Source organism: Mesoplodon bidens (assembly GCF_964165515.1).
Source record: "Mesoplodon bidens genome assembly, chromosome: 3".
NCBI lineage: Eukaryota > Metazoa > Chordata > Mammalia > Artiodactyla > Ziphiidae > Mesoplodon > Mesoplodon bidens.
Genome location: NC_138178.1, coordinates 37,263,373 through 37,291,219, shown reverse-complemented (window position 1 = coordinate 37,291,219; position 27,847 = coordinate 37,263,373). Strand labels below are relative to the sequence as shown.

The 27,847-nt window shown below is 52.1% G+C and overlaps 2 protein-coding genes across 5 annotated transcripts in view; both read right to left on the bottom strand.

The window, feature by feature from the left end:
- UNC45A (unc-45 myosin chaperone A) overlaps nucleotides 1-27,847 on the bottom strand; it is a 56,589-nt gene that overhangs the window by 20,136 nt on the left and 8,606 nt on the right. The window lies entirely within an intron of this gene.
- MAN2A2 (mannosidase alpha class 2A member 2) lies at nucleotides 2,861-23,843 on the bottom strand. Of its 4 annotated transcripts, none has more exons than XM_081227356.1 (24): nucleotides 23,674-23,843; nucleotides 23,212-23,414; nucleotides 22,206-22,355; nucleotides 21,377-21,634; nucleotides 21,161-21,305; nucleotides 19,280-19,451; nucleotides 18,703-18,830; nucleotides 18,313-18,486; nucleotides 17,785-17,971; nucleotides 15,150-15,327; nucleotides 14,638-14,840; nucleotides 14,250-14,432; nucleotides 13,963-14,077; nucleotides 13,661-13,728; nucleotides 13,330-13,495; nucleotides 12,574-12,810; nucleotides 12,238-12,360; nucleotides 11,828-11,942; nucleotides 11,433-11,566; nucleotides 11,110-11,251; nucleotides 8,611-8,744; nucleotides 6,464-6,658; nucleotides 6,196-6,306; nucleotides 2,861-5,450 (listed from the first exon to the last, which is right to left on the bottom strand). In XM_081227356.1, exons 3-24 carry the CDS (start codon nucleotides 22,335-22,337, stop codon nucleotides 5,298-5,300), a joined length of 3,453 nt encoding a protein of 1,150 aa, XP_081083482.1. In that variant the 5' UTR covers nucleotides 22,338-22,355; nucleotides 23,212-23,414; nucleotides 23,674-23,843; the 3' UTR covers nucleotides 2,861-5,297. The 4 variants fall into 4 exon arrangements, with proteins under 4 accessions (XP_081083482.1, XP_081083485.1, XP_081083483.1 ...); XM_081227359.1 differs by lacking the exons at nucleotides 23,212-23,414; nucleotides 23,674-23,843 and adding exons at nucleotides 8,217-8,291; nucleotides 22,664-22,745; XM_081227357.1 differs by lacking the exon at nucleotides 22,206-22,355.

Below are 27,847 nucleotides of genomic sequence, written 5' to 3'. Positions count from 1 at the left end.
GCTTCACAATTTACTTGTATGCTTAGTTTGGCTTTTGCTGGGCTGGGAATCAAACGGTTTACTTCCAGCCTAGAATTAGAATGACAACAAAGAGATTCCTGGCCACTCTGAGGATCTGTCCTTAACTGGTCTCCATTTCTCTGGAGCTGCATGGCCTCGTCTTCTGTTCGTGGCTGTAGCTGTTCTCTCCATTCTTAGTCAAAGGAGATTTCCTCTTGTTTTGAGTATGACCATGCTTTTACTTTTTTTTTTTTAAATATTTATTTTGGCTGCTCCGGGTCTTAGTTGCGGCATGCGTGTGGGATCCAGTTCCCCAACCAGGGATCAAACCCAGGCCGCCTGCATTGGGAGCACGGAGTCTTAACCACTGGACCACCAGGGAAGTCCCTTGCTTTTCCATTTTTCATATTTTGTTTAGCATTCTCAGGCATTAGGAGTTGAGGGGGCAACAGTACAGGTGTGCTTACTCATCTAGTTTGAATGCAAGTCCCCAGGCATTCTGACAAGAAAACCTGTCTCTCCCCCACTGAGCTTCTCAGGCCTCCACACCCAATGCTGTGTCTTCCATCTTCATCCCTGTCATGTTCCAAATGCCAAGGAGGCCTCATCCCCAACCCCACATAGGCTTCCTGTGCCTAGACTACCTAATTTCAGAGTTCTTTCCTTCCAGGTTTATTCTCAACTAGGGAGGTCTAAGTCAGGAGCCAAAATGGATGGACACTCTTTGCAGCACTTGGTCCTGGCAACTATTATGATCAAATCATATTTCCCACTGACCCTCAGTAAAATTGAGGTTTGTTGTGAAGGATCTGGTCTCTCATCTATCTTTTTCTATGAGAATTGCTCCTTGAAGTGTTTGTATGCATTTTTGTTAGGGAGAAACAAAAATTTAGTTCAGAGATCTCTTTGGGATGGTTAGCCTCATTCCTACCACCCAGACTATGATTTCCTTTCTCTGTGAGGGCATGAGTGTCATTAGCTAACCACAGTGACAAGAGAGTGTGGTAAGCAGGTCAATTTCAGGTAAAGATGCCACTCTCTCCACACAGGTCATACCCATCCCCTAGGCAAGCCAAATAAGAGCACTGTGTGGGCCTGGCCCACCCTGCTTGGGGGGACTCAGCTCTTACAGTTTTGAGTCTGCCTTTCTCTTCATGGTTCCAGCTGGCCGTACAGCCCTCCCTTCTTCATGGAAACAGTATGATTCTATGGATGGAGAGTTGCAGAGAGGAACAGAATCCTATCCATTTCCAGTGGCTGAAGTTGCTTCTGTTATGTCCTGCTTCCGTTTTTTTTTTTTTTTTTAATGTGTTTTATGTCACTGAAAATTGATTTGTTCAATAACCTGGTATCGATATTGCATACTGGAAAGAACATTTAATTGGCTTTGCCACTGACATAGGTGAGCTCATGTAACCTCTGTGGGCCTCAGTTCCTCATTAGTAAAATGAGAGGGTTGGACTAAATGGCCTCTATGTGCCCTTCTAGAACTAACATCATACATGTTTGTAATTGAAGAGAAATTCCGTATTACTTAACAGAGGATCTTGCATTGAAAGCAGGCCCTCTTGGGGCAAAGGGTGTCTGGCCCCTGGGCTCACTCTTTCCGCCTGAGTTCTCCCTTACTCCTAAGGTCCCTGGTTGATTTTCTTTTTTTAAGAAACACTCAAGGGCTTCCCTGGTGGTGCAGTGGTTGAGAGTCCGCCTGCCGATGCAGGGGACGTGGGTTCGTGCCCCGGTCCGGGAAGATCCTACATGCCGCGGAGCGGCTGGGCCCGTGAGCCATGGCCGCTGAGCCTGCGCGTCCGGAGCCTGTGCTCCGCAACGGGAGAGGCCACAACAGTGAGAGGTCCGTGTACCGCAAAAAATAAAAAATAAAAAAAACACTCAAAATAGCTTATTAGAAATTGTGTGTGTCAGATTATCAAATTATATTGACACAATGATTTCTAAGTTCTTTCCAATTCCAGAGTATGGTTTATAGGTTAATTTACTTATATTCTTAACTCCAGGCATTGATCCAAGAAACAGACCAACACTTTAGCCTATGGTCTCTACAAAGGCTGTAGTTTTCTGCACATCACATTTTATAAGCTGAATTACATATACACATAATTTAATCTTTAAACATTTTTGAACTGGAAAGGTGCATTTTTCTACAAAGGGCAAAAGAGGTATCTTTTTTCCTACTTGATACCATAAAGGGAAGTCTGTCAGAATGGAGGTGGTACAGTTATCAGAGTTCATAAGACAATAATACTTTCAACAAATGGGATCTAAATAACTGTAAAATCACGTGTCCTTTAAGAAATGGAAGCTGAAAAGTATATTCAAAAATTTTCAAACTGCAAACACTTTCTCAAGTATACATAAGGGATCCGGTTCCGGTTTTGATGTAACCCTCAGAACTGTGAGGCCTCAGGGCCAGAGCCCCGTGGGAAAGGGTTGCTGCTAGCCTTAAAATAGTAGGCCCCTTTCCAAATTACGTGTGCAGAAGACTCACCTGGGAGCTTGTTAAGAATGCAGGTTCTTTGGCTCCTCCTCCCAGAGATTGGTCCAATAGGTTCTGCCAAGGAACCTGTCTTTCTTCTCGTGCACTAAGAGAGGGTTTTGGTTTTTGCTCTCGTTACAGGTCGGTCTCCGGGATCCGTGGCTCTGCCGCACAGATGCCCATTTCAGCCTGTGGGCTGAAGGAGGAGCCCCAGTTAGGGCAGGCCAGGAAGCTGGACTTTCAACAAGGAATTCTGGTGATTCTGGACCACACCTTGAGCAATGCTGCCTTATGTTCTAAAAGGCCAGTGTGTAGGAGTAAACATTTCAGTTCCTGGCAGATGAATAACTTCACTGCACATCTAAGACCTCCAGAGAGAACAGCCTTTATTCTGCTAATTTCCTCGGGGGTTCACAGATTCTCCCTTATCATTTGATTACAAGTTACATTATACTTGCAAATAACGCCTGCTATAGTGTAACCGCTTAGAATCCTTTACTAATATGATTACAGTTCATATTTACTGAGCTCTTATATGTACCAGGCACTGTGCTAAGCACTTCACACTGATAATCTTCATTCTTTCACTATGATATAGACAGGATTCCATGCGCCCTGGCCTGGTGCTGGCAGCAATGCCCTTGGATGACCTGGAAGAACTCAGCTGCCCACTGCTGAATCTTTAGGTCGCTGCTTACCAGGCCCCAGTGACTTGCCCTAAGGAGCCCAAAGCAAGCTATTCTCCTAAAGTAACTGTACTCACCAATTTTTGAAGTGCTGCAAATATTTTCCCCCAAATCTGTCATTTGTGTTTTAACCTTGGTGGTTTCCATCATATACAAACTTTCAATATATTTTTGGTGGTAAAATCTGTTTATCTTCTCCCTTATTATATCTTTTAGGTTTCATGTTGTTTAGAAAACACCTTCCCACACCAAAGGTATAAAAATATCCTATATTTTCCTCAGTAATTCTGTAATTTTTTTGTTTTTTCTCTCTAGAGCTGATTTTTGTGGAAACTGTGAGGTAGAGAACTCTTACTTTAATAGATAGGCAGTTATCTTAAAGTACTCTTTATTAAATAGTCAATCTTTTTCCCCCTTAAAATACTCCTTGGGTCCTGTACCAAATCCCCTCACACCTGGGTCTGATGCTAGGCTCTCCCTTTGGTTCCAGCAGTCTGATCCCACTCCAGGTCACACTGACTGACCTAATGGTCGGTCGAGAGTCCCCTGGGAAATCTCGTAGGACAAGTGTCTTTTACCCACCGGAGCACCACTGCCCCGGACTCACCGTCATTCAGAATTCTCTTGGTATTCTCACACATTTACCCTTCCAAATGAATGTCAGAACCCATTAAATTCCAAAAAGTACCCAATCTCACTGGAATACACTGAATTTATGAGCTGATTTGGAGAGAACCAGAATCTTTATAGAAACGTGATGTGCCTTGTTTGCTCTGTTAAGGTCTTCAGCTGATCCTGTTGGATTGTACAGGTCAGACGTTCTGTAACCCTTCCTCATCTCTCATCTGCCACACTGCAGGGGTTTAGTAGTGCCAGAACACGGCTAAATAATAGTATGTCCTTGACTAATTTCTGACTTTACTGGGAATGCCGGTGGTATCTGACCCTTTAGAATGCCACTGACTGTTGGTTTAAGATAGAGACACCTTTATCTAGGTTAGGATGTTTCTTTGTAATCTTAACTTACTAAGAGTTTAATAAGGGATAGATTTTAAATTTTACCAAATATCATTTCAGCATCCCTAGAGACTATCATAAATTTTTTTCTAATAATCGAAGCTGCAGTGAAGGCTAATGAGCAGCCACGGTGCCTCCTAATTTAGTGTACATCTCCCTAGTCCCCGCGCCAGGAAGTGAATACTTCTGTCGAAGGATGAACAAGGCGAAGCTTCAGGGCTGACTGTAGGAATGATGACGAAAGCTTTCTCGAGTTGCCCACCGCAAGCTGGAGGCTTCACTTTCTTTCCAGGGAAAGGAAATATGCCTGATCAAATGCCCCCATGATGGAAAGCAGCTCTTTGGGACAGTGGTGTACAGAGTGCAGGAACCACAGAGGAGTCAAGTAGGGTGGCCTCTGCCACCATTCCACAAATCAACACACAGACCAAGTGCCCAGTCTGAGATGGGGTTTTGGTACCTGAAGTGTCCCATGAGCTCCAGTCATGACAGTCTTCACGAGTCCTTCCTGCCACACTGCAGCGCCTGGCCAGGGCGTGAGGGTCAGGGAGCACTAAGAGTGGAGCCGTCAGAGAAAGCAGCGATTCCCGCTACTCTTCCACCCCACTGCTAACTCGCAGGCCCCAGCCCCCTCCTCCTGGCAGCGCTCTGCTCCTGCTTGTCACACCAGGACACGTAGCCCTTACACAACCACAGGACTCCCCGAGAGCCAGCTCTTGCCTACTGTGACCCTGACGCTGGGCTATTACCCACTCAGGCTCTCCTGCTTCTCCTCCATCCCATTCAGGGGAAAGGATGGGTGCTTGAGCCTGCACCCAACTAGGTGAACACGCACAACCCAAAGCAGAGGCTGGCACCACCCACTCTGACCAAGGGCCTTCTCTCCTACATCTCACTGGCGCCTGCCCTATCCACCCAACGCTGGGCTGTGGGTTGCCCCCGAACACAGAAGCAACGATAAAGAGAAAATGAGGGCAGAGCCCAGTCTGTCACAGTTCTGAGAGGTAGATCAGGACAGGAGACCCGGGGTGGCTTGTCCAACCCGATCTTATGTGAAAAGGCCGTCTCTGTGGATGAACTTTCTCTTCAGGCCACAAGAAGCCCTAGCCCAGGCGGAGGCGAAAGGTGGCGATCTCCATGGGCTCCAAATAGATGTCAGTGCTGTTGGAGGGCGAGGCCAGGGGGTACAGCAATGTCAAGGAGGTTGGCTGTAGGAAAACCACATCCAAGCCACGGAAGAGGCTCCCCAGGGCCACCTGTGGGGAGGAGAGAAGGCGCAGGGCAGTGCTGGGGGCTGACACACCAGATGCTGCTGCTCTTCCTCTATATAACTTGTATGAATGTCACAAAAGCTACGGGCCTCTCTGCAGCAAGGTGCCTACATACACAGGTGAGTCTGTGCAACCTTGAAGCCTGTCCACAGACATTAGGGTAGGAACTGCCGCACTGAGCTGTGAGCTCTTTGAGGAGAGGGACCTTTTTTTTTTTTTTTTTTTTTCCTTGGCTGTGCCATGCAGTATACGGGATCCTAGTTCCCCAGCCAGGGACTGAACCTGGCCCAAGGCAGTGAAATCACTGAGTCCTAGCCACTGGACCGCCAGGGAACCCCCAGCAGGAACCATGTCTTGGTTCACTTCTGAATCACTGGTGCTCAGCACACGGAGGCATCTATCAGTGCCAGCCTTAAACAATGAACAGAGTATGATGGCTTTTAGTTTTTAATTCCTGGTGTTTCCGTTTGTTTGATAGAGGTCCATACACATGAAACAGAAGTTCTCCACCTGGACACCTTGCCTGGAACTGGCCCCTGCCACGCCTCAGAGGCTTTGAAAACACATGTCAACAGCTTCTCCCTTGCTCTCCGTAAAGCCCCAGAATAACCCTGCCACCTCCCCCCTCGCTGCCCAGCCTCACTGCCGCTTCACCAAGCTCTCAGCTTGCCATCACCAGTGCTCTGTTTCCCTGCCCTCCTCTCCCTTCCCGCACCTGGGCCCTGCTCACCTTGCCTCGGCTTGTGGTGCAGTTGAAGCCCAAGTTCTTGGCCTCGAGGCCACAGTCAAAACCCTTGCGGTGTAAGAGTAGCGCAGTTTCGGCTGAGGGCAAGCTATCATCCTGGTGACAGACCACAGGGCAGTGGAGAGAGGGGGGTCTCTGCAGGGCTCACCGGTGTAGCAGCGCCTCTGCCCGGCAGGCAGGGCTGGGAAGGGGAGGAGTCTGGGCGAGGAGGGCAGGGTCTGCCCCGAGGGTCAGCACTGAGCGGGACACTCACCTCTGCCTGGAGCGTCCGCAGGTTGAGCAGGTGGAAGTCACAGGGCAGAGAGGAGGCCAGAGGATGAAATGAGCACAGAGCAGGGCCTGGGGGCTGCCTCTTGGCCACGGGCAGGGCGAGCACAGGGGTGTTCAGGTACATGGAAGTCAGGTGACTGAGGAGGGATGGGTAGCTGGTAGAGGGGCCATCTTGGACCTGAAAGATTGGCCCGAGACATGGGTGAGGAAGTGGAGCGGGGAGAGCAGGAGGATAACAGCGCATCCAGGTTGGTTTCTTTGGAGAGAGCTTCCCTGATGTGTCTGGATACAAGGGGTGCCTGACTCCAGGACTCTTCAAATGCGGTCACTTCCCACCTGACACAGCTTAGGAAGGGCTACCTCACCAGGCCAGCGATCCTCTAACTATGGAGGCTTTCTGCTTCCACAACACCACCGTGAGTCACACACTCCCCTCAGCAACATCTCCTGTCACACAGAGATTCTCAGTGCAGAGAGGAGAATGGAAGACAGACAGACGGATGCTTCACCATGGAGGATGGGCCTCTGATGGAGAAAGTCTCTGGGGCAACCCTGCGGCTTCAAGCTCGACCCCGTACCCACAGCACCAGCCCTGACACTCGGGCCTGGCAGTCCCCACAGCTGTGCTGACTGAGGACTACTCCTTAGATGGCTGACCTAGATGTCACACTCACGGGCCTAAGCTGGACTTTCCCCCACGGCAGCTACTCTTCCATATTCTGGATTTCTGCTCTTAGCACCACCCGCCTTCCTACTGTCCAGAATCTTGCACTTCCCTCAGCCACGATCTCCATTCCCACCTCGGCAGTGTCCTCACGTCCACCCCCGGCTTCTCCCTCCCATGGCTCATTTCAAGCCACCAAAATTTCCTGCTTGAACAGCCTTTAAGCTGTCACCCCTGCCTCCGGTCTCCCTGAAGATCCACCTGAGTCCCTGTTGTGGGACTGACATGCTTAGGGTAAAGTCCCAACAGTGTTCTCCCAGCTCAGATCCCTCACTGGCCCCCAGGAGGAAGTCCAGACTCTTCACCAGGCACTGAAGGCCCACTACAGTCTGCCCCAACCTACCCCCATGGCAGCCCAGCACCGGCCACTAGAACTTTCTGCAATCAGGGAATTATGCTATATCTGCACTGGCACAGCAGCTACTAACCACTTGTGGCCACTGAGCCACTTGAAATGTGGCCAGTTTGAATGAAGAATCAAATTGGTTATTGTGTTTTGTCTTAATACGTTTAAGTGGCCACATGTGGCTAGTGGCTATCACACTGCACAGGCGGCTCTGGTCTAGCTGAGTGAACTCACGGCTCTTCCCATTCATGTTCCTTCCTGCCTCCCACACTGTGCCTCAGTTCAAGTGTGTAGGGCAGACCCCCATTCATCAAAGACGTGCGTGGATGACACCTCTTCCAGGAACCTGTCCTTGATCCCCTTGGCCCACTATGTTCTCTCACTCCTCAGGACCAGTGGACATACCCCTTTTCAACCTTCTATTTTCACACACATAGCTTGGCCCCCACCCATACTCACGAGTCAATTCCTAGAGCTCTGAGGCAGTATCTTATGCATTTGCAGCCCTCTCAGTCCTTACAGCATAGCGGGTGCCCAGCAGCTATTTGATGAGTGAGTGACTGAGCCCCAGACAGGCAGATGGAGCAGCGGGCTCTGCCATCCGCCAGCTCCAACTCCAGCTACAAATAACTAACACTACTTCAACACCCCATCGCTGGCCCTTACCTCTCGGTGCCCGCTCCTGCTGCTGTGAAAGATCAAGCCCCTAAACATGGCTGCCAGTTTGGAGAAAAAGCCAGGCTGGTGGGGGCAAAGAAAGCCATGAGATGAGCGGGGCACGAGCAGAGCAGGTTAGAGGACACAGGGGTGGGGGTGGGAAGGTGGGAGATGAGCATGAGGAGGGCACAGGCGACAGGGTGCTGTGGAGAGGGAGGTGTCAGGCTGCATTAGATGGAGCAGCAAAGCAGCAGACTCGCTTCCCCGCCAACCCGGGAATCAGGCCCTACTCTTACTACCCTTGCGCACCTCTAGTACGCTCCCCAAGCCCTAGGCTGGAACCCCAGGGCCACCCACAGGGCCTAGCCTGACCTGTCTCCCTAGGGGGAGGCCCAGAACTTACCTCCCTGCCCAGGGTTCGCCGTTCCAACAGGAGACGGAAATGGTTGCAGGTTTTCTTGTTGTCCTTGAGCCCTTGGCCCAGGCCCCGGTTGTCGTCCTGCATTAGTCGCCGGTCCAAGATCACCTCCAGCTGGCCTAGGGAAGTTAGCTGTGAGCCCCCAGCCTGCCTGTCTCACCCCCAAGCAGACACCAACCTCTGGAAGCAGCAGCCCACCAAAGCCCCAAGGGAAGAGCCCAGGGAACTGGCTGGAAGCTGAGTCACTCAGGACACAAAGCCGCCATGGAACCTAGAGCTGGAAGGGGCTGAGTGAAGGACTGTGACCCTGGCAGTTCACTGCCCATGCTCCGCAGCTCAGGAGTGGGGGCTAGCCTGGGTGCCCAGGCAGAGAACCGTCTCTAGGCTGGCCACATACAACAAAGTGAACAGCAAACACAACAGCCCTCAGCAGCTGCTGCAGAGGCCCTGACCCGGGGCAGGTTTTCTCAGGTGGGGCGGATTTTGTTGTGACTGGAACACATGCTTCCGGCCCTGGTTCTATGTGGGGACAGACTCCAGGTCTGCCTGCCGCGTCTGTCAAAAGGAGGGAGCAAGAGGACAGCCAGATGGCATATCAGGCAGAGGCTCAGATTAGGTGTTATATGGGGTTGCCCTGCAGATGAGAGATGGCAGAGGATCTTTTGCTTTTTTTTTTTTGGCTGCACCACACACGGCATGTGGGATCTTAGTTCCCCGACCAGGAATTGAACCCACACCCCCTGCACTGGAAGCGTGGAGTCTTAACCACTGGACCTCCAGGGAAGTCCCTAACCTTTCCTTTCTTTTAAAAATATGTCTGGGGGGACATTCCTCACGGCACAGTGGTTAAGAATTTGCCTGCCAATGAAGGGGACATGGGTTCAAGCCCTCGTCCAGGAAGATCCCACAGGCTGCGGAGCTACTGAGCCCATGTGCCACAACTACTGAGCCCGTGTGCCACAACTACTGAGCCCGTATGCCACAACTACTGAAACTGGCATGCTTAGAGCCCGTGCTCTGCAACAAGAGGAGCCACCCAATAAGAAGCCCGTGCACCGCAACTTAGAGTAGCCCCCGCGCGCAGCAACGAAGATGCAACGCAGCCAAAAATAAATTAAAAATAAAAATATGCCTGAGGAAGGGGCTCACTCAAAGCTGACATATGTTGGAATGAGGATTTTTCCCAGCATCTGTTTTTTTTCAAGAATCTCTTGAGAGGAGCCCATACAGACGGCTCTATCTGCACTCCCATCACCCCAGCCCAGATTCTGACTTACGTAGTTCCTCAGTCTTTACCCTGAGCAACCACAGAAAGGCACACCAAATCCTAAAATGGACCCCTTGCATGTAAAACAATCGCCTGTTAGCACACTGTTTTCCAGAAGGGCAGAGACCAAGGGAGGATACTGGGCTAAGAGTTCTACAACTGGAGTGATACTGGGCAAAGGGGCAGCAGAGCCTCATGCCTTCCAGAAGGGAGTCAAGTCCCCACTGTGCTCGTCACCGGCCCTGCAGAGCCTAGACTGGGCACTCTTGGCTCAGTCCTGCACAAAGGCTCTGCCCCAAGGACAGACGACCTGAAGGCCTCAGAGGCCACTAAGTGCAAACTGTTCACTTTACCCTGAGGCTATGGGAGCCACCTGGGCTGGCCCAGTGTGACCAGCTCCAGGTCAGTCTCCTCATGTCCTCGTTTTCTTTTTTTTTTTTTTTTTAATTTATTTATGTTTGGCTGCGTTGGGTGTTCGTTGCTGCGCATGGGTTTTCTCTAGTTGCATCGAGTGGGGGCTACTCTTTGTTGCGGTGTGCGGGCTTCTCATTGCGGTGGCTTCTCTTGTTGGGAGCACGGGCTCCAGGCACGCGGGCTTCAGTAGTTGTGGCACCCGGGCTTCAGTAGTTGTGGCTCGCGGGCTCTAGAGTACAGGCTCAGCAGTTGTGGCAGATGGGCTTAGCTGCTCCACGGCATGTGGGATCTTCCCAGACCAGGGCTCAAACCCGTGTCCCCTGCATTGGCAGGTGGATTCTTAACCACTGCGCCAGCAGGGAAGCCCTCGTTTAGATTCTTAAGAATGTCATTCTCTCTTTTTTTTTTTGTCATTCTCTCTTTTAATGACCATTGGTAGGAAGGCAGGACGTATTTTTCTCCTTTGCTAAATATTTCATTATAACACTGACGACACTTTTCCAACTGTCCCTACTGCCATCCCTGTCAGGAGAAGGTGGCTGCACACCTCAGCTAAGAATCACCCTTCAATACCCTGATGCTTCTTGAGGGGATCCAACAGGCCACCCACCCCCAGTCACCTCCACAGCTGCCTCCACCAGGGGAGAGGGTGACAGCAGGTGTCTGCCTTCCTTTCATCTCCCGCTGGTGTGTGACTGACGGACAGGAAAGACGAAGAGGCCCACAGAGAGGACGGGCCTCGGTGGCGGGGATGGGCTTCTCGATCTTGCCCTCTCCCCCCAAAGAGCGCCTGCTTCCCTCACCATCGTGGAGGCTGGAGACGCCCAGGGCCTGGGCAGCGTGCAGCGTGAGGCGGCTCTGTGTGTCCTGGAGGCAGGCCATGACCGGCATGGGGTAGAAGTTGGCCTGCAGGGGCAGCTTCTTCCGATACCGCCGGGGCTGCACCTGCGGGGGCAAGGCCAGCAGATCAAGAGAATCCGAGCACCATTTGGCCCGGATCACTCTTGCCTCCGATTCCTCCTGCTCCGTCAGAGCAGATCACCTGCCAGGGCCTGTGATGCAGGCAGTAAACACAGTCCAAGTTCTGTTCCATACAGTCTCTGGGGCCCCAGGCCTGAGGCATCACCTGAAAGCCATTGAGGTCCGTGAAGAAGGTGCCCTGGCTGTCGATGTCTGTGTGGAGGCGCAGGGCCAGCTCCTTGTTGACGCAGTCCCGGATGTCCACCAGGGATGACACGTCCAGAGATAGCCCCTCCACCCCTGGGCACAGGACAAAGGGAGAGGCCGAGTGGCGTGAGCCACAGCCTGAGAGACTGGGCTGGGAGAGGCTGTGCCCAAGCCCCGGGCAATTCCCAGCATTTCTAGCCAAGCTCTACTCCAAGAGAGTTAAGAATCACCCGCATCTCAAATGACATGTTTGTTGGGAATAGCTGCACGGACAGACGACAGGCAGAAGAAGAGCACGGCACGGCCCACGGAGCCCGCACCTCCTCCCCGACCTTCCTCGTCTGCACAGCTCACCTGGCAGGTTATAAAGCCGGACTACCTGGTGAACGTGCTCATAGTAGGCCACCACCTCTGAGAAGAAAGGGCCTTCCGTGATGCGCAGCACGGGAGGGTCCTTGGGGACGTAGGGCTGGGGAAAGAGCAAGTGGCTGCTGAACCCACGGCACAGAGAGCAAAGCAGGGAGATGCCAGCCCACGGTCAAGCAGGAGGACTTGTTTCCAGCAGGCTCTGGGCTGAGACCCCTGGCTGAGCCGGGCCCAGGCTCCCGGGTGACGTTCTTCAGTCTCCCACCCCCCACAGGGGCAGTGCAGGCGAGGCACCCTGGCAGGCAGGGTGGCTGGACGAAGGTCCGTTCCCTTCTTCCTGCCCTCTGCTCCTGAGGCCTCCAGGGCCTGCTGGGGTTTGCAAGGTGTCTCTAGGGTACCTTGGCCTCGCCATCAGGCAGGAAGAGGTAGGCTCCACTCTTGTCTTTGGACGAGCGGGTGCCATAGATGAGGAACTCCATGTCCACCCGCTGCTCCTGATCCTCGTCCACCCTTCGGATGCTCTGCCAAGAGACACAGCCCTGACCCCTGGCCCCACACCCGCGTGTCAGGCCCGCCCCCGGGAGGGTGTGGACGAACCTCCCCCGAGGAGCCCAGATGGCCCACTCCCGGGTCCACCATGAGTCAGGTGGCAGCACACTTGTGGGCCGGAGGCAGCTCGCACGACCCCCCCGACATGCGTGCCCTCCTCCGGCTCCCAGCCCCTGGCCCTTTACCTTGAGGAGCCCGGTGAGGCCTGAGAACCAGACCTGCATATAGCGGTTGCTGAGGGCGAAGTCGCTGGTGCCAGAGTCAATGACACGTAGAGGGAACGCCTCGTGCCTGCTGACGGACAGCTGCCGCCCATGCAGGTAGACACGCACGGAGGAGGGCAGGGTGCGGGGCCCATCCAGACCCAGCTGCAGCTGCAGCACGCCCAGGCCCAGTGCCTGCAGGCGGACGGGCACAGACACCTGCAGGCACAGGAAGGGTGAGGAAGCGTGGGCCACGGCGTGGGTGTCAGTCTTGGATGCAGGCCTGGGGTTCTGGCCCTGAGAGCCTGAGCAAGTCCCTGCACCCACTGGGGCCTCGGTGCCCTCCACCCAAAGCGCAGGTGATGTTACTTGCCCCTCGTCAGACTTTCATGAGTCTCAAATGATACTGGGAAAACTATGAGATGGTAAACACACGTTAAGCTTTCAATAAATATTTGTTGAATGAACAAACGATGGGGCAACATAACTACCATTTTTACTATTATCATACTATACCAAACTTCCCCTTCCTTTCAAGGACAGACTCAAACCCCAGGAGTGACTGTCCTCTGGACAACCCCTCTCCCCAAGACTCTGGTCCCCAACCTGGGGAGTAAGAGGGTTGCAAGCAGGAGGGTGGGAAGCCAGTGTCCGTGGGCAGTGTGAGGCTCCGGGGAGAGGCCAAGGATCAGCACAGAGGGCCGAGGCCGGGCCCCACCTGCCAAGCCCCCGCCTCACCTGGTAGACATCAGGGACCATGTCAGTGGCAGAGCTCCAATGCGCGCTGACCTGCACGGCCAGGGGCTGACCCTCCTCTGTAAGGACCCGCACCCGGGGTGAGCTGACCAGAAGGGACACCACACTGAGCCGCTCCTGCTCCAGTGGGTTGAACAGCACCACATATCTGTGAGCAGAAAGTAGGCTCACCCAGGAGGCCACTGCTCTGGAACAGTGAAAGCAGGAACAGTGGCCAGGCCAAGGATCCCTCAGTGGTTCGGCAGGGTGGGGGTGGAGGGTGCCCAGAGCCAGGAAGGGGCTTTGCCTCTGTGCCTGGCCCAGCCCGGCTCACCTGGGTGAGGAATCCAGCTGGATCACTGTGCGCTCTGGTAGGGCATCGTGATTTAAGCGGGTGTCATCCTAGAATGAAGTGGGTGGGAAAAAAGAACTATCATGGGGCTCGGCCTGACTCGGAGTCTTGCCTCCCCCCACCCCCCAAACGTGTCCCACATGGGGACCAGCAGCTGCGCCAGGCACAGATCTTTCACTCCAGGACCGGGAAGGAAAAGAAGGACAACGCCCTCGCACCACAGTTCTCGGCACAGGACTGCACACCAGAGGGTCACCCTGAGCAGGTGCAGGAGTGGGGCTTACCATTTGCAGGAAGGGCGACTCAGGGTCAAAGTGGTAGCTTTTCTTGTCCTCCAGCACCAGATAGTGAGCTGCGTTAATGATGACCTGCTTCAGGTTGACAAGGGAGCGCAGAAGCCTGGGAGGGCGGGCAGGAGAGGGACCATGGGAGAGGTGACCACTGAGAGACTGTCTACCTGCCAACAGGGCGAGCCCTTGGCAGGCCTGCCCACTGACTGCCTGGTGCATCCTCCCTTTTGGGACAGTGGGCCAAGGCATGGAGCTGATGGGGAAGAGGAGAGGGCTCCCACCTGATCCCATAGTCCACAACAACTGCCTCCTTGGCAGTGCCAGTGATGGCGTCGTGGTGCTGGAAGAGCCCCAGTGTGCGCCGAGCTTCCGTCAGAAGGGCGAAGTTTGAGAGCGGGTACTGGCTGGCCAGTCCAGAGCGCCGGGCATGAGCCACAGCCAGGCTGTACAGAATCTCTGCCCCCCTGCCCAGAGAGAGAAGTCAGCCTCCTGCCATACAGCTCCCTAGGGCCCACCCTCACTCTGCAAGCCCCACTCCTCTTCCTTTCACCCCTTCTCCACTTGTCTTGGTCTCCATGCCCTTCTAGTCCCTTCTGAGCCAATCCAGCCCCTCCTTAAACCTCAAAGGCTTACTCTATCCCTCCAGCCTGGAAGGGGGGCAGGTCTCACCGCAGGTGCGCTTCCAGGACGCGGTCCAAGCTCTTGTAGAAAGGCCGCGAAGTATAATAGCCTGTCCAGTAATGGTCCTCCCGGTCCGCGTAGGAGAAGAAATCCCCACTCAGCACAGGAAACCCTGGAGGCTGGGCCCCTGGCTCCACCCCTGTCCTCTTGTATAGGGCGTCAAAATAGTCGGAGAGGGTGCCAAACTGGGCCTGTAGGGACCCCCAAAACCCGCTTCCATCAGTTCCAGAGTCTTCTGGGAATTGTGGCCCCCCAGTGCTGCAGTGGAGGCTAGGGGCAGGGATGTTTGCCTATGCAGAGAGTAGTCACCGTATGTCCTACCTTCTGGACCTCGAGAAGCTGAGGAACCTGGGAAAGAACTGTGACATAAAAGGGAAACTATGCCCAGAGTTGGGAATGAACCCCTGCTTTGGAGCAGTATTGGGGAGCATGAAACCTCACAGGAAGGGCTGGGCTGCAGCACCACCGAGGCCCCCTCCCTGGTGAGTGTCCCTTCACACCTGCACGTGGAGATCAGGCTTGCTGTTAAGGAAGTCGAAGAGCCGCTGGTAGTTGAAGAACTGGGCATCCCACTCCTGGGGCTTGTCATATCGGAAGTCATCGCCCAGTGGCACCAGGAGGACGTTGCTTCGGAAGAGCCGGGACTTCTTCCTGTACTGGTCCAGGAGCAGGCCTGCCCTGCGGGTGGGAAGGGGGACGGGCCCCACATGGAGTCTCACATTATTATAGGATCCTGAGCAGAGCCAGCCTGAGAGGAGCCCTCTGATACATCCTCATCACAGAGTCACTCGGCTTGGGGGTAGATACCTCATGGGGTGAAACCCAGTCCCAGGGAGCCCAGTGTTCTCCCAACAACTAGAGAGTTCTTCCTGATGCGTGGCTTCAATTCCCTGGCCCCAGTTCTGCCCTTGGATACCACAGAGAACAAACCAGTCCTCCTTCCCCATGACGGTCCCTCAGACATACCCAAGACGTGCAAGCATTCCCCTGTGCTTCCTCATCAGCCTCTGTAATCCCAGCCCCTCTATTTGGTCCCTACATAGCAGTTGAGAATCCAGTCACCAGCAGTTCTCTTGAGGAGCCCGTCTGCCAGGATCCCAGAGTGCGGGGCGCAGCGCTGAATACGGGAGTCCGGGGGAAGGCAGGCCACACCCCCTAGTCTGGCCAGAGCTGCCGTGGGAGCAAGCGTGTGTCTACAAAGGTATGTCTGGCAGCCCCCACTGTCACCCCACCATGCTGACACCAGTGATCCTGTTTTCTGTGCATGCGGCCCAGCAAGATCTTTTCTCATCCTGAACTTTCCTATTCTGTTTGCTGAAGCTAAGGGTAGAATCTTACATTTATCTAATAAATCTTATCTGGTTAGGTTCAACCCACGTCCCAACCTACTGACATCTTTTGGGATCCTGACTCTGACACTCCAGCTTTGTTTGCCACCAGTTAGTGATGCAGTACAGCCCTAGAATGAAGAGCCTGGACTTGGGGACTGGACTACACCAACACTAGCTCTGTATGCACTAGCTGTGTGACCTTGGACAACTTAATTAACCTCTCTGGGCCTCAGTTTCTATAAAATGAGAATAACATCAGTACCTACTGTCATAGTATTATGAGAATTTACAATGAACTGAGTGAATTAATATTTGTTAAACACTTAGAACAGTGCCTGGCACTGTTCTACATAAACATTTATTATTTCCTTTTTCATCCAAGTCATTAATGTAATCAACAGAAAAACAGAAACCTGTGTCATTAAAGCCTCTTTCTCTTTTTAGACCACCCTGGTAATTGGCATGTTATGGGTGTTACAGTTCAACCAGCCACTAATGTACTTAGCCATGCTGGTGCAGCTTGTTCTGTTCCATTTTGCTCTCAAGAAAGGACTCCTCAAATACCAACTTCCCCTAATTTAACATCCTTGTAAGCCTTTTAAAGGAGAAAATGAGAGCTTCCCTGGTGGCGCAGTGGTTACGAATCTACCTGCCAATGCAGGGGACACGGGTTCAATCCCTGGTCCGGGAAGATCCCACATGCCGTGGAACAACTAAGCCCGCACACCACAACTACTGAGCCTGCGCTCTAGAGCCCGTGAGCCACAACTACTGAAGCCTGCGCACCTAGAGCCCGTGCTCTGCAACAAGAGAAGCCACTGCAGTGAGAAGCCTGTACACTGCAACGAAGAGTAGCCCCTGCTTGCCACAACCAGAGAAAAGCCCGCGCACAGCAAGGAAGACCCAACGCAGCTAAAAATAAAATAAATAAATTTAAAGGAGAAAATGAGGTAATCTCCCATGACTTGCTCTCTGTAAACCTGGCCTGGCATCTGTAGATCACAGCTGCTGCTTTCAGAAAAAGCATGCCTTAAAAGCCCTAGATTCTTGCTTGGAATCAGCATTTAGATTTCTGGATTCTGGAAACAAAAGACCACTTTCTTTCCCTTCTGGTCACATGTTTCACCTCTTAGACATCATGGAAATCGGAGGATTGCAACATGAAAACCCGTTCAACTTGTTATATTCTTAAGGCCAGTCCAGTTCTGGCTAAATAATTGTTTAGCTTTCTCTTAAACCACCTTTTCCCAGGGGAGCTGATTTCAGCAACATCTTTTGGGGTCCCTAAGGATTCTCTCAAAGGGAACAGGTGTGTTTTCTCAGAGGCTGGAGGCTGTTGGGCGGGACGGAATGTGGATCTGAATGGGATTCTGGGTGCACAGAGCACTGAGGATCCCAGGTGACTTCAAGCCAAGGCAGGAGGCCCGAGCTTAATGCAGGCATACCAGACTGAAGGTTGTAAGGCAATACATCTAATATGAGAATTATTCGCCTCTGAGTCAGTCCACTGGCTCCGACAGTTTGTTAGGACACTGGAAAACATACTCATTTGGGAAAACAAAATGATTCTGGAAAAGGTGGTTCCTTAGAGCCACTCACTCTAGTTTTCCAGGAAAACACAGTAAAGGAACTGTCACTGCAAGGGCTGTGGGCCTGAATTCACCAACCGAGCCCACCCCCATTTTATGAATGTGGAACCCGAAGCCCCCATGCAGCAGAGCCCAGACCAGAAGTCAGGTCTCCTGACTCCTCTGCAGAGTGAAAATAACACCACCACACCTAGTCCAGGTCTGGGAGCAAGTACCTCTCAGCCACGTTTGCCTCTGTGATAGCCCGGGGTGGCACCTTCCAAGGGCAGTTGATGCGCCCCCCGGGCAAGCGCTTGAAATCAAACTGGCAGCAGATCTTGGGATCCGGGCCACATGTATGGGGGACGTCATAGCTGTAGAAAGGCATCATGTGGCAGAAGATGTCTGTGCTGGAGTCCGAGTCTATAGAAAACACACCAAGCAGTCAGCCCCTGGAGCTGGGCACAGGGATGCCAGGGGTGGGAGTGTATCTGCTCCAGCTAAAGGCGTGAAATAGACTTAAGGCTGCAAAAGACACAGGGAGGGCTCTGGAGCCCACAGCTCCTCCAGGAGACAGGCAGCAGGCTCCACAGAGGCCAGAGATCAATGTGATCCCCACCTAACCTGAAGGAGAGAGCTTCTGACGGTCTGCACCAGTGTTTGTTGGTCTGCTCTAAAGGACAGATGGGTCTTATTTCTGATATCCCTGCCCTTTACCAGTGGGAACCACTGCTGTGACCCCCCTCCACCCTACCTGGCCTTACCCCAGGTCTGCCTCCACATGAATTCCAGGCTGTGGGTGGCAGCAAAGTGCTTCTTGATAGCATAATGTACCCTCTGAATCAGCATGCTGGTCAGGTTGGCACGGCGCAGCAGGTAAGGCATGGTGGGGCTGTATCCAAAGGGGTCCACCGCCCAGCCTGAGCGTGGGGTTGCACCTGGGCAGGGGCATGGAAGCCAGAGGCCTGAATGCCTCAGGGCCTGGCCTCCCGGCACAGGGGCCCCAGATCCCGTCTTGCCATCACACCACACCCACGCTGGTGGAATTAGCCTAGAAAAGAAGCACCCCCTGCCAATCCTTGTGCCTTAGAGCCCCCTGCTGTCTTCTGGGCCCAGCTATGGGGGCAGACTCCCACTGCTGAGCCCGGACTCACCGAGGTTTTTCTCCAGCCACTGGTGTCCCTCAATGAGCTGGTCAATCAATGCAAAGTAGTGGGAATTGGCCTCATCCGGCATTACCCAGCCTCCTGTTGCAATCTCCAGCTGCCCGTTTCCCACCAGCCTGGAGTTAAGGACTCACACTCAGCCTGGGGCAGAGACCCTCTGCTCAGTCCTGCCAACCAGATGCCGGGACCTGTGTGCACTGGCCTCACTGAGCCAGTTCACCCAAACCCAGGACCAAGACAACAGACATGCGCCCTTCTCTCTCTCCAGCCAACCTCCATGCTGTCCTGGCTCTGCTTATTCCTGGACCTCTGTCTGCGCTTCCAGGGGCCAGGCGCTATGCTTTCTCTTCCCTGTGCTCACACTACTGTGATTTCTCCTAACACGAGTGACCCTCAAATCAGTTCTTGCCTTCTCATTCCTGGCTCCGCTACCATCACTCCTCATCTCTGCCAAGGTTCCCCTTGCCTCTCCCTGACACCCTGGCACCTGCAGCTCCAGGAGAGGACTTCACACCCAACCTAGAGCCCAGAGAATAGCCCTCCTGCCTCCCCGACTGGCACTGGCCTTCGGACTGCTGCTCTCTTTTGGGCATTGATGTTGTCCCACCACTTGGCAAAGAAGGAGACTTCCGCCCAGATGAAGCGCCGCCGGGGGTCCTCTTGCAGCTTGGACACCATGTTGTTGAGAATGTGCTGGGTCTGCTCTGTGTAGTACTTGTCAAAGGTCTTGAGCCAGCCTGGGGAGCCAACATAGGGTCCCCTGAGGATGCCACCATCTTCTTCAACTGTCCCTCCCTTACCTTTGTCATCAGGAAGCCCACCCCAGACAAAGCAATCTTAAGAAAAACAGAGCTGGAGGAATCAGGCGCCCTGACTTCAGACTATACTACAAAGCTACAGTAATCAAAACAGTACGGCACTGGCACAAAACCATAAATATAGATCAATAAAACAGGATAGAAAGTCTGAAGATAAACCCATGCACCTATGGTCAACTAATCTATGACAAAGGAAACAAGAATATACAATGGAGAGAAGACAGTCTCTTCAATAAGTGGTGCTGGGAAAACTGGACAAATACATGTAAAAGAATGAAATTAAAACACTCTCTAATACCATACACAAAAATAAACTCAAAACGGATTAAAGACCTAAATGTAAGGCCAGATACTATAAAACTCTTAGAGTAAAACATAGGCAGAACACTCTGACATAAATCACAACAATATCTTTTTTGATCCACCTCTTAGAGTAATGAAAGTAAAAATAAACAAATGGGCACTAATTAAACTTAAAAGTTTTTGCACAGCAAAGGAAACCATAAACAAGACGAAAAGACAACCCTCAGAATGGGAGAAAATATTTGCAAATGAAGCAACAGACAAAGGATTAATCTCCAAAATATACAAACAGCTCATGGAGCTCACTATCAAAAAAGAACCCAATGAAAAAATGGGCAGAAGACCTAAATAGCCATGTTTCCAAAGAAGACATACAGATGGCCAAAAAGCACATGAAAGATGCTCGACATCGTTAATTAGTAGAGAAACACAAATCAAAACTACAATGAGGTAACACCTCACACCGGTAAGAATGGCCATCATCAAAAAATCTACAAATAATAAATGCTGGAGAGGGTGTGGAGAAAAGGGAACCCTCCTACACTGTTAGTGGGAATGTAAACTGGTACAACCATTATGGAGAATAGTATGGAGGTTCCTTAAAAAACTAAATATAGAACTACCATACGATCCAGCAATCCCACTCCCAGGCATATATCCAGGGAAAACCATAATTCAAAAAGATATATGCACCTCAATGTTCACTGCAGCACTATTCACAATAGCCAAGACATGGAAGCCACCTAAATGTCCATCAGCAGAGGAGTGGATAAAGAAGATGTGGTACATATATACAAAGGAATATTACTCAGCCATAAAAAAAGAAAGAAAGAAATCCCATTTGCAGCAACTTGGATGGACCTAGAGATTGTCATACTGAGTGAAGTAAGTCAGACAAAGAAAGACAAATACCATATGATATCACTTACATGTAGAATCTAAAAAAATGGTACAAATGAACTTACTTACAAAACTGAAATAGAGTCACAGATATAGAAAACAAACTTATGGTTACCAGGGGGGAGAGGGGGGAGGGATAAATTGGGAGATTGGGACTGACATATACACACTACTATACATAAAACAGATAACTAGTAAGAACCTGCTGTATAGCACACGGAACTCTACTCAATACTCTGAAAAGACCTATATGGGAAAAGAATCTAAAAGAGACTGTATATGTGCATATGTATAACTGATACACTTTGCTGTACAGCAGAAACTAATACAACATTTTAAATCAACTATACTCCAACAAAAATTTTAAAAAGTAAAAAAGAAAGTCCACTCCACACCCTGGCTCCCAGGGTCTGCTGGGCCCTCACCTGGGTCATTGTGAGAGTGGGGGACCACAAACACCTGCAGTTCTTCGGTGTCCCAGTCGTGCGGGCTATAAGAGATGTCAAAGCCTTGCTTCCACACACCGCCATCCACGTTGTCAAATGGTAACTCCTCTGATACAGTCAGCATCTGCCAGGCAGGAGAGCAGCTCAGTGCCCCAGCCATGGGCACTGTGGGTCCCTGCCAGCTCTGACTCTTACCTGCAGCTCTGGCTTCTGGCCCCGGACCCCCAAAGCAAATTGGCAGTCTTGAGGGGAGATGGAGAAGAAGCTGGGCCGGGGCTCTGGTGGCACCACCCAGGAGCCATTGGACATATAGTACGGCAGCAGGGCAGGTGGGCCCTCCACGTTGGCCGTCAGCTCCAGCACAGAGTCCTTGATGTGGCTGATGATCTCATGATTCTCCTCCAACAGCTGCTCCAGCTGTTCAATGCGGTTCTGCAGCACAGAAATTTGACTCTGCCAAAAAAACCAGAAAGCAATCACTCCCAGGTCCTTATGTCACAAGAAGGATCTCTGCATGAGGCCCACCACCTGAAGCCTGACTATGATCCTTCTCTCCCCAGTCAAAGGCAAGACCATGAGCCTACAGGGCTGGATTGCTCTGGTCAGGTAAGGGAAGAGGTGTGAATCACTACTGAAAACTGCAATCCACCTGGGTTGGGAGTACCCTCACTCTCTAGCTTATGGATAGCAAAGATTTCACCTCCCATGCCTATTCTCAACAATTGGCGTTGCCTCTCAGGAGCATTGTGCTGACAAGGACTGCACTGGGGCTTAGTGGGAAGGGATACTGCAATCCATTAGCAATGTCTGCCAATAATTCAGGAGGACAGAGCAGCAGTACATATTGCCATTTTCCCTCCCTCCTTTCTTTATGCCATCACTGCTTTCAGCTTTGAGTTTCTAGAAAATCTGCCTATTGGGAAGGAATGTTCTTGCCCTGGGCTGACATGACTCTCCAGCTGGGGCAATAACCCGATCCCAGATGATTTGTGTATGAAGAGATCAGCAATCAGGCATGACTCACCCGGGGGAAGTTCCCACCGTTCTGGTGTCGGGTGGGATCATGCTGCACTCGATCCAGCATGAGGTAGAGTGAGAAGACAGCCACACAGAAGATGGCAGCCCCACACACTGTCACCTGCTTTTTCAGCTTCATACTGGCCTCCACACACACCTGGCCGGAGGGACACCATATGTAGCTCCAGCAGGCAAAAGTCCCTTTGGTGGTCTTTCCACCAAATGCCCCAAGGAGTTCCTGAGGGCTGCTCCCGAGGAACACCAAAGAAAAGAAAGCTTCTAAGCACCGAATCCCGACACTGGCTATGGATCCTGACCCAACCTGGATCGTATTCTCTTGGCTGAGACACAGAAAGCACTAGTAAGAGGCATATCTGAGGCCGGTCCTGCCTGGTCCTGGTAGCAGTTTTGCCCCTAGGGTGGAGATGATGCTCTCTCCCAGGCAGATGTTATTAAAAAACACACCCGGAAAACAAAACTTCCCAGCTGTGACTCCTGAGTTCGCCATACAACTTCCTGATTATAATCAGCTGCCCACAGAGCTTGCCTACAAGAAAGACACAGCCAGTTAAAGGACGTGGGTGTCCAAGCTCCCTGGCCATGTGCCTCTAATTTCAGAGGAATATACTGGTATCTATTTTGATTTAAAGGATATAGACAAAGCCCCAAGAGACTAACAAGAAAGCCTTTCTCCCTGCCCGCTTACATCAGACTGGTACTCACCAGAAAGAGTGACTGGCACAGCTGCTCTCTTATTCAGAAATGCAGAATGAATAAAAAAAGAAGCCACAGCTTATGTTTCTAACATAAAGAGTCCTCTCCCTGTTAGCTCTGACTCCTGCAGTGGGTAACTTTCAGCCTCTGCTTACAGAGCATTTAGGGGATCCCCTGGAAGCCAGCAGTGATTGATGTCAAAGATAACCTGGGTAGGGAAAAGCTAGGCACAGCTGCTCGGCTGTGGGGCAACTTCAGAGAATCAGTGTCCTCCGCCACCGCCCGCGGCCCGCACTTGCCTGCTGGGCGGAGGGAGACAGCTAGCTGCCGGCTGAGCGGCGGCGGGAGCGGCAGCTCAGGAGTCTTCCTCCAGCCCTCGGGCTGAGGAGCTCTGTCGCCTCTGCAGCGTTGTGCCCTATTTAACGCGATCTTATTCCGCTCAGGAGCCTCTGGGCAATATTTTTAGCCCTGGGAGGCTGAGTCCAGGCCAAAGTAGGTGGAGCTGGGGAGAGAGAGTTGGATCTCAGAGGGGGGCCGGCACCTGCCGCCGGGTCTTCGGCTGCTCGCCCGCTCGCCGGCCCAGCCCCCACCCGGCCCTCGACCCTCCCCGGCTCTGCCGGGCCCCGGGACCGCAATGGCAAGTGCCCCGTGCGGGAGCTCGGGCCGCCTCCGACTCCAAAGCGCCGCACGCGCTCCTGCCGCTCAAGCCCGGCCTCGGCCGGGGCAACCGGAGCCCTGCCCGCGCCCGCCCAGCGCGTTACCGTCTGCGGCCGGCTTCCGCGCCGCTCCGGGCCCCGCCGGCCGAGCTGCGCCCCTCACATCCCCGGTGGTGGCGGCCCGCGCGGAGGTAGCGACGCAGGCAAAGGCGGGCGTCCGCCCACCAGTCGCTCCCACAGAGGCCAGGCCGCCGGCGCCGGTTCCTCACGCTGGAGGCCGCCCGGCAGAGCGGCGTGCGGGGCGGGGACAGCCTCGCCGCGCCCCCGCGCCACCCCAGCCCCGCCTCCTCGCCTCGGCCCCGCCTCCGCCTGCGGTGCGCCCCGCCGAGCCGGGCGAGTCCAGCCACTGGCGTCCCTAGCTCAGCTCCGGTAGGCCGGCCCGGCGCTTCCGGTGCGGTCTGCGCCGTGGCCCCCGACGCCGGCAGAGGGTCCGCAGTGCGCAGCCTCAGCCGCAGCCGCAGGCCGGACGCGGCCTGGGAGAGCTGCGGGTCCGCGAGGGGCGCGCAACTTGAGGTTTTACTGAGTCTTCCTAGAGTAAGCTCATTAATTAGCAGTAGTAGAAACATTCCTCCTCCATTTCACCAACCGAACGGTGAAGAAGTACATTTTCCAGCTCCCTCCCGGTGCTGGTGTAGGTATCCTTAATTAGATGCAGTTACGCTCCTCAGGCAAAGGGGTGCTGCCTTCTGTTGGTACCGTGCGTTAATCACATTCCCTTTCCGTGCTTGCCTCCTGTAAGGCCTATAATTTTCTTGCTTGTTCTTTTACTGGACATCTAGGTTGTTTATAATTTTGCAGCATAATAAACCACGCTAGTGAACATCTCCATGAATTCCACATGTCTTCTTTTTAAACTATTACCTTAGGACAAACTTTCAGCGGTGAGGTTACCTGGGCCAAAGTTAAGGACTGATATGACTGATGATACTTGGCATTCTATTGCTCCCCAAAAGGGTTGTGCCAGTTTCCACCGCCAATTACAAACTGTTGAAAATTGCTTAAGCAACTTTTTGGTTGATTAACCAGATTTACAGACCCATCTCATCGTTTTAACTCCCATTTCTTTAATCACCATCAGAAACATTTTTCTAGGTTTAATTTGCCAACTAGCATGCCTGTTACTAAGGTGGTAGACCTAGGCTGGGTTCGTCATCCTCTGTGTCTCTGTGTTTTGTCCTGTGTTCCGGGAAATTTATCTTCCGACCTGTCTACTGAATTTTCCATTTTGGCAATCATAATCTTATTTTCAAGAGCTCTTATTGATTCTCTGGTGGTTCTTTTCTTTTTTTTTTTTTTAACTGACATACAACTTACAGTATATGGCACAAGTCTTAAGTGTGCTGCTCATGTATATAAATGGATATACAAGTATAATCACCACTCAGATCAAAATATCACTTTCTCATCACTCCAAAAAGTTCCCCTCTATCAAGAGGTCAAGCATTCCCTAAGTGCAGCCTGGTAGCTAACAAGGCCACAAATCCTTTTGCACAAATCACTGTGCAGCTGCCAGGTGTGCCTACCACAATTCCATGAGACCCAGCCAGTAAGAGGATGACAAGCCCCAGTGGATCCAGACAGCTATTACTCACACAGACAGTAAAAGCAAGACCAGCATGGTGTCAGCTTTCCCTTGTCACAGGGCAGCACTGAACCAGAGGGACCAGATGACAGGCAGCACGATGGTAGGTCTGTCTGTGGCTGAGAAGCCAACTCAACTGCAGTCAGACAATTTTATGACCTGCAGCTACACTCTCAGTGGGGGGAGGACTTAGGACTACACTTAACTGAAACGAGGAAGACGGATGAGAAGTGGCCTTGTGGGGCTTCCCTGGTGGCGCAGTGGATAAGAATCCACCTGCCAATGCAGGGAACACGGGTTTGAGCCTTGCTCCGGGAGGATCCCACATGCTGCGGAGCAACTAAGCCCGTGCGCCACAACTACTGAGCCTGCGCTCTAGAGCCCGCGAGTCACAACTACTGAGCCCGAGTGCCACAGCTACTGAAGCCCGCACGCCTAGAGCCCGTGCTCTGCAACAAGAGAAGCCACCCAATGAGAAGCCCGTGCACCACAACGAAGAGTAGCCCTGCTCGCCACAACTAGAGAAAGCCTGTGCGCAGCAACGAAGACCCAAGGCAGCCAAAAATAAATTAATTTAAATATTACATTTCCTTTATTTAAAAAAAAGATCTCATTTCCTTGAGCACCCCTAAAGCCACTAGTTCCTTGATCAAGACTGTGGTCCCCCCCACTTCCCCATCCATAGCCCTCTGCTTCTTGGTAACCACTTGGCTAGGTCAGGAGAGGTGACCAGTTGTCCCTGTCCTAATTACCACCATCCTAATCATGACACTTCTCCATCCGGAACAACCCTTACAATCAAAAGAAGTCTTGAACACACTTCAAACATCTATTCCCACAATACATTCAACAATGTTATTTACAACCACTTGGGTGTGTATTAGCTTAAAAAGTCTCACCCGGGGACTTCGCTGGCAGTCCAGTGGTTAGGACTCTGCACTTCCACTGCATGGGGCGTGGGTTCAATCCCTGGTCGGGGAACTAAGATCACGCATGCCACACGGTGCGGCCAAAAAAAAAAAAAAAGGTCCCCCCCCCAAACTACCTCAATCTGTTGTCCAATTTGAGAGCTATTTCCAAATCTAGTAAGAGTGAGTTTTCAGCCATGCCTCTGGGCACATCCGAGTATCCCAGTGGCCTGTGCCACCATGTTCAGGAGGGCTGAGAATGTTTGGTAACCACGGTTGCTGTTAGTTCCCAGCACACTGCACAAGGCCTCTGGTCTCCTCTGGGGATGGAGGGACCTTGGCCTCTAACCTAGTTTGTCCTGTTTGTCTCTGAAGGGGTTCAGGGGTAGTGCTGAAAGTGTTGGGTCAAAGAGTAAACAGAACAAACCCCATGCTTCTACAGGAGTTTGGGGCTCTCTTGGTGCTCCTCTTCTTGGCCCCCAGGAAATGCCAAAAATTGCCCAGTTAAAGCCCAGATCTCTTAAGCCCCATGGCCTTACCAGAGCCCAATAACAAGAGACAATTTTTCTTCATGGAAAGACTATCACTTTCCTCTTTTGGGACCCCTGGCATAGTAGCCAAGGTCACACGGCCTTATGGCTGGTTTCTTCCCCTACCTTGGCCTGTAGTGCATTACCTTGACCTTTGCCAAGGTTTCCGTTCTGGGGAAATGATTGCACTGTAGCTGAAGAGTTTCCCAGAGACATCCCCGAAGAGCAAGAGAAGATTTGGTTTCAGCCATAGGCTGCTGGTGTCAAGCAAATGTTCAATCTGACTTTGGGTGACTGTTTCATCACCTGGGCATGCATGATCTCCATATGAATCCAGACTGAGGTCACAGGGGACTAAAAGGAAGTGATAGACTCTCCCATTATCGTCCAAGGGTGCTTATCAGAGGACAGGAATTTATCTTGGACAGGTCACGGTTTCATTATAGCTGTAAAGACCCATTGCAACAAGCCCTGATTTGTCGGTATATTTTCCTCCTCCAAATCCACTTCACTGACCAGAACGGTTGTGGCCAAAGTGGCTTGGAGCATGGGGTCAGTTGTTAACACCCAAATGACTTCCATTCCTTGTCATCTTACATCAGAATTTGCATAGCACTCGCCTTTGCTAGTTGGATAAGCCATGCTTCTATGGTTTCATTGGATTTTTGCCCAAGTCTGTCTCTAATTTCCCTCCTTTCTTACTCATTGTAAAAGTGGATCTCAGCCCATTTCTGAGTGTCAGACTGCCCTTACTCACCAGATAGTGTTCCATCTGTAGTCACAGTAGGAGGGTGAGCAATAACCAGCATATGCTTTCTTTAACTCTGTAAGACCCTCTTTGATTTCCAACGCTAAACACCAATGGAGCTCATTGGGGATCAGGAACAATCGTCATAGACCACTTGTCTCTGATGTCACCAAACAACTCAGCAGTAAGTGGACACTTAGTGGACGCTAAGTCCACCAGAGTTCTAGCCCATACTTGACTTGACAGCCCATATTAAGATCCCTGTCTCTTCTCCAAAAAATGGGTTGTGACCTTAGCCCCACATTAAGTGCCAAAGTGGTCAAGTGGTCAAGCAGTCCCTAAGCGCAGCATGGTGGCTAACAGGGCCACAAGCATCTACTACTGCAGCCACTGGGTGGGCCTGTCACACTTCCACAGACTCAGCTGGTAAGGAAACAACAAGTCACGGGGA